The sequence below is a fragment of the Atta cephalotes genome, assembly GCF_000143395.1.
Source record: "Atta cephalotes unplaced genomic scaffold scaffold00051, whole genome shotgun sequence".
In the NCBI taxonomy this organism is placed as follows: domain Eukaryota; kingdom Metazoa; phylum Arthropoda; class Insecta; order Hymenoptera; family Formicidae; genus Atta; species Atta cephalotes.
The window spans coordinates 465,690-471,932 of NW_012130115.1; the positions used below are offsets into that span (position 1 = coordinate 465,690).

A 6,243-nucleotide genomic window follows, 5' to 3' on the forward strand; every position below is an offset into this window, starting at 1 on the left:
TTTATAATGTTTAATATTTGAGTAAAAAATTATTGAAGACTAATTTTCGACAATTTTTAGTAATTAATATCTTGTTTACTATTGAAAATTATAAAATGGCAGAGGATTTTTCTTCTCAGTCTATTTTGTTCCTGTGCGAAAGATTTATCGTTATTTATATATACATGAATTCTGAAATATTTTAAGATTTTATTATTCTATAATTTCTGAAAAGAATTTATGAAATCTGAAAAAATAATATGTTTTTTTTAAAGAAATCTTTTCATAAATTTAAAATATAACAAACTCTTAAATATATTATAAAATAACATAAGAAAATTTTTTACCACGAATTTAATTATAAAAATTATCGTAAAAGAAAATTATTATATATGATTATAATTGTATTTTTCTGTAAGTTTTCCTGCAAATTTCTCAGGGAATGTTCATCGTTTCTTTGCCGTTTGCCGTCTTACGTGGTGGTTATTGGGCGATCGCTGCAATGATCGGCATCGCACACATCTGCTGCTACACCGGCAAGATCCTAGTCGAGTGCCTCTACGAGCTAGACACAGTGACAGGTCAACGTGTACGTGTACGAGATTCGTATGTAGCCATCGCCAAGGAGTGTTTCGGGCCGACGTGGGGTGCCCGTGCCGTCAATATTGCGCAGATAATTGAGCTGTTGATGACCTGCATTCTGTACGTGGTCGTATGCGGTGATCTGATGATTGGTACTTTCCCCGAGGGCGCCATCGACACCCGCAGCTGGATGATGCTAATCGGCATATTCCTGCTGCCACTTGGCTTCCTCAAGTCCTTGCAGCATGTTTCCGTGTTGAGTTTCTGGTGCACAATGTCTCACCTCTTCATCAACGCGATCATCATCGGTTACTGTATCTTGGAGATTGGTGACTGGGGCTGGTCGAAGGTGAAGTGGACGATTGACATGGAAAATTTCCCGATCTCACTTGGTGTGATCGTCTTCAGCTATACATCGCAGATCTTTTTGCCGACCCTCGAAGGCAATCTCATCGATCGCTCTAAGTTTGACTGGATGCTAAATTGGAGCCACATTGCTGCGGCAGCGTTCAAGTCGCTCTTCGGCTGGATCTGCTTCCTAACGTTCCAGAACGATACACAGCAGGTGATCACAAATAACTTGCACTCAGCTGGCTTCAAGGGCCTGGTGAACTTGTGTCTAGTCGTCAAAGCGGTGCTGTCGTATCCGTTGCCATATTACGCGGCTTGCGAGCTCCTCGAGCGCGCCTTCTTTCGCGGTCGACCGAAAACAATCTTCCCAACCATCTGGACAGTGGATCGGGAACTCAAAGTCTGGGGTCTGGCTTGGAAGATCGGCGTTATCGTGTTCACCATTTTAATGGCAATCTTCATACCGCACTTCAGCATATTGATGGGTTTCATCGGTTCTTTTACCGGGACCATGCTTTCGTTTATCTGGCCCTGCTATTTCCATTTGAAGTTGAAGAGAAACTCAATGGAATGGAGCGCCGTCGCTTACGATTGCTTCGTCATTTTCCTTGGTGTTCTCTTCGGCGTTATTGGCGTTTACGATTCCGGCTCCGCACTGATCAATGCCTTCGAGATTGGCCTGCCCTTCTGAGCGATCTCGCATCAACTAAGTCGTTTCGTTGTTCTTATCTATAACAAAATGATATTACGGAAACGCTTTCAGATCGCAGAAATATTTGTTTCTCGATTTTAACGTTGCTCGGTACATGTGCAATAATTGCTGATGCAAGCAAGAGATCACAGAAAATCTAAAATAAAGACGATAATTGATAGGAGAATTTTGTGTTTTGAAAAAAATTAGAAATTTTTCTGAATAACTTTCAAATCAATAATCAATAAACTGATTTTTTACAAAATGCTAATATCAAGTTAAGAAAATATATTAGGCCTGTCAGACAGTGAGCCGCGCCGCCGAGCACATCCTCCTCGATCTGCCGACCGATTTCAGGGACAATTGTCAGCCGTCGAAAGTAGAGCCATGATGTAGGCTCTACTTTCCATAGTAAACTATAACTAACATTACGTTATGTAGCAAAGAAGAAAAACTCAAAGTTTCCAATAATACGACGTAGTGTAACAAAGAAGAAAAAAAATCGAAATTTCCTATGGGGAGTAGAGCCTCCGATGACGACTGACAATCCCTGAAATCGCCTGGCAGATCGACGAAGGGGAAACCACTTGGCGGCACAGCAGGCTCGCAAGTTACTATCTGACAGGCCTGAAACATATTACTGTAAAATTGTTAAATATATGAATGCAATTTTATAAAATTCCTTATAACGAAATGTCTCTAAATTTGAAATATATTTGTGAATCGAGAATCAAGTATTTCCTGTGCTTAAAAGTGATTAATTTGCGTATGAGAATTTGCGTTTGTGTAATTCGATTTTTTATTACGTATCATTTTAATATTTATTATTTAAAATTGCGTGGTTTGCAGTGATGTTTCTTTAAAATAATTTTTATCCGATAATATAATTAAAATGCAACGGCGTCATCTTCCATTGTGTAAAAACATACTTTAATAATCTTAAAACAAGTTTTCCAGAACAATAATGTCTTTCAGAACAATAATATTGATAGGAATCTAACGCAAGATTTATATTTGTATTCGTAATGGCATATTTAGTTCTTTACATTAAATTCATTTAAATCATTATGAATTAATGATTTCAAGGGCAATGTACAACACATCATGCAATTTTCTTAATTATGATAGCGAGTGATGTTTAGAATAGAAACGTGAAAATCAAAAGACGTAACTGTTTTCTAAAGCTACTAATTGTAATATTATAATTTTTTCCAGAAGAAAAAAATGGCTGGTTAAAGAGCATTTAAAATTCCGTTGTACATTTCACATGTTGACCAGGACTGCGAATCGCGTTTCTACATATAACATAAAAGATTAATCCCTCTTGCATTCGAAAACCTTTAAGTAAAATAAGAGATTCAAGCGTGCATTGAACGTGACAATAAAATAATGTCTTCCACTATGCTGCAGAGCGCAGCCTAACTAGTAGTTGATTACTGTTACAATTTTTTGGATTTTATAATTATATCACTGCGAAGTTATATACTAGGATAGTCATATGAAACATAGTGAATGAAAAAATCGAACATTGAAATCAACTAATATGTTAACCATAGTTGGCAAAGTACTTTTTATTGTGAAACTAGATGGTTGCTCTGTTAATCAAATTCTTTACACTGAGATTGAACTCATCCTTGCAAACTCCTGTATTGATGTGTTCTGATGGAAATTTCTTGATGGAATTACCTTTCAAATTTTTCTTCAGTACTCTGATTCTGTAACTCTTAACGATAATTCGGTAACATTATTCGATATCGTTGCACAGCTTTTTTACTATGTATAATATCTATGCAATGACAATATAACGATATCGAATGTTGTTAAAACTGTTGAAAATAACAGATTGGGGTCTCTAAAGATGTAGAAATTATATAGCAACACAATTCTAGTGAGAAATATTGGAGCACCCTCTACAGCCTAGACTTGTTGCCACGCAATTTCTATATCTTTGAAGATTTAAAGAAGAATCTGAAAGACAGGAAATTTCTATCGGACGCAACAGTGCAGGAGATTGCTTGCGAGTAAATACAATCTCACCTAAAGAATTTTATAAACAGGGTATTCTGTCGTTTGATTTTTTAATAATAATAGAACGAGTGTCTTGCCAACCATAGCGATTATTAATATGTTAGTTGATTTTAATGAAATTTTCATCCGTATTTCATTTGACAGCTCTAATAGGATATTTCTGTATAATGCAAAAACTGCTACAGCGGTTTTAGCACATAAAAACAATTCGAAAATGTCTAATAAATATGTTACGTCCGATTTTAAATGATTTTAGAGTTACTGGATATTGAAGTAAGAAAACATGAATCGTAGTAAATGTTGTTTAATGTTTGTTTTTCTGTTATTTTGAATATTCCTAGATCTTTTTGTGATAGACTTTTCTAATAAAACTTTTAGGACATTCCCAAAATGTAAACAAATACACGTTAAGGATGACTTCCTGTGCGAATGTTTCTCATGATCACTATTCTCATTAGATTGGAAGAGGCCAGGATACTCCTATTAAATAGTCAACAAGAAGTCTCAACCTCACATCATTGGATTTTTTTCTTTGGAAACGAATGAAAAATCTAGTCTACAAGAATGAGATTTAGAACAATGCAACTCATATTTAACACTGCCGATATCATCCACGAAACTCCAAATATTTGTCATCAAGTCCGAAACAATTTATTAATTCGTACTAGAAACTATGTCGAAGAATGAAGGAATTCTTGAATATCTTTTGTAAAGCATTAAATAGAGTAACGAACATTAAACAACATTTACCACAATTCATGTCTTCTTACTTCAATATCCCGGGATCAAAACTTTTCGGAATCAGATAGATATTTATTAGACATTTTCAACTCGTTTTCATGTGCTAAAATCGCTGTAGCATTGGCACTATATATATATACACAGGATGAGTCATTTTAAGTGATAGACTTTCAGAAATATCTCGAAAAGATATAGAAAAATTTCATATAAAAGTTGCTCAGTTATTAGGGAGAAAGAAAGTAGTGACTTTGGTTGACCTAGAAGATGTCCTTAAAATCAGAGAGAGGTAATCAAAATTACCTAAAATTTTTTTCAATGCTCAAACTTTAACACTTAAACGACATACTGGTGCGAATTCGCATTAATAAAACATTAGCATTTTTCAAAAAAGATCTTTTTTTAACACTAACTTTTTTAATACTAATTTTTTTATAACTTAATAACAATTTAACTAAATTTAAGTTGCGTCAAATTGCTTTGTTGAGAAATTTTACCCCAAGAAAGTATGGTTTTGAAAATATTTTGAAGAATATTATTATGGTTAATTAAGTAAATGAAATCACAAAATCCTAATTCGCACTAGTATGCCGTTTACAGATGCTGGGATGAAGTGTACCATTTAATGCCATTTAAATCCCGAAATAAATTTAAATGCTCTTTTTATTTTATTTAAATTAATTAAAATTTTGAGATTTTCGTTGTAAAAAATCAAGTTGACCTTGTAATGATCCCTAGGCTAAATTTGAATACATGATAGCATATCTGAATTTTCTGCTCTTTTTATTTCTGGAGTAAAAAATAGGATAATTTCCATTTGACACCAGTTATAACAAATGACATCAGTTATAACAACTGTTTAACGGATGATTAATATTAATGTGATCAAACAGAGCTTTCACTGTGTTGATCTATTAATCTTCAAGCCCATTGTAAAGTTCTCAGAGAAAATATATTTTAATGTAATGTTTTAAAAAGATTTTAACATATATGAACATGAAATAAAAAAATTGGGGTTTCTGTTTAAAAAAATTTAGATATTCTTAATCTTTAAGAACATCATCTCTAGATTAACCAAAGTCATCACTTTTTTCCTTGCAGTAACTGAGCAACTTTTGTATAAAATTGTGAATTATTTGTCTCTGTGTAACTGAAGAGTGAACAATTATCAGTTCGATCTACTCATTTGACAAAAAAATGTATTTGAATCACTCTTATTATTTTATCATATTATTCAAATAAGTTTTATATTTAACTGGTTGACTACTGTATGTGTATATGCATCAATTCGCTTCACTTCATAAGGATTATTTATTTCTTTCTAGCCAGTAAACTGGGATGAATCTAAGGAATCTTTTTGATATGTTGGATGATTGGCATGGTTAATGCACTATTTGTACAGGATAGTATTATATTAATTCCATTGAATGACTTGAAGTAAATCGAATTCTATTGAATGACTTGAAGTAAATCGAAACATGTATAGATATTAGAATAGGTCCACAATTTATATCTTTTAAATCCTTGCTTTAAAAGGCCGTAAGCCGTAAGTTGTAAATGATAATATAGCGGCCACAGAACTTATGTCTTTAGGTCGTAAAAATTTTGCTCAGTTCGCTTAAATCTAACGGTTAAAGCTTAAAGACTGCGCAAAAACAATTTAAAAAAAACCAAAAATATTATTATTTAATCTCTTTCGACTTATGAATTAAGGTCTCTCTTAAAGTAAGATTGTGGATTTACCTTTCATATTCTGTTATATTAAAAATGGACTCTTAAATCTATTGTTATACTTGCGCACCAAGTATCGCACTGACTCCTATTTCTCCTTACATTCTTGTCTTTAATTTTATATAAAATATTTTTCTGTATCT

At 33.4% G+C, this 6,243-nt stretch overlaps 1 protein-coding gene across 1 annotated transcript; it reads left to right on the forward strand.

The window, feature by feature from the left end:
- The first annotated feature begins 421 nt into the window (after positions 1 to 421).
- LOC105622966 (vesicular inhibitory amino acid transporter) lies at positions 422 to 1,603 on the forward strand. Its single transcript, XM_012204371.1, has one exon. It carries the CDS (start codon positions 422 to 424, stop codon positions 1,601 to 1,603), a length of 1,182 nt encoding a protein of 393 aa, XP_012059761.1.
- Positions 1,604 to 6,243: the final 4,640 nt, after the last annotated feature.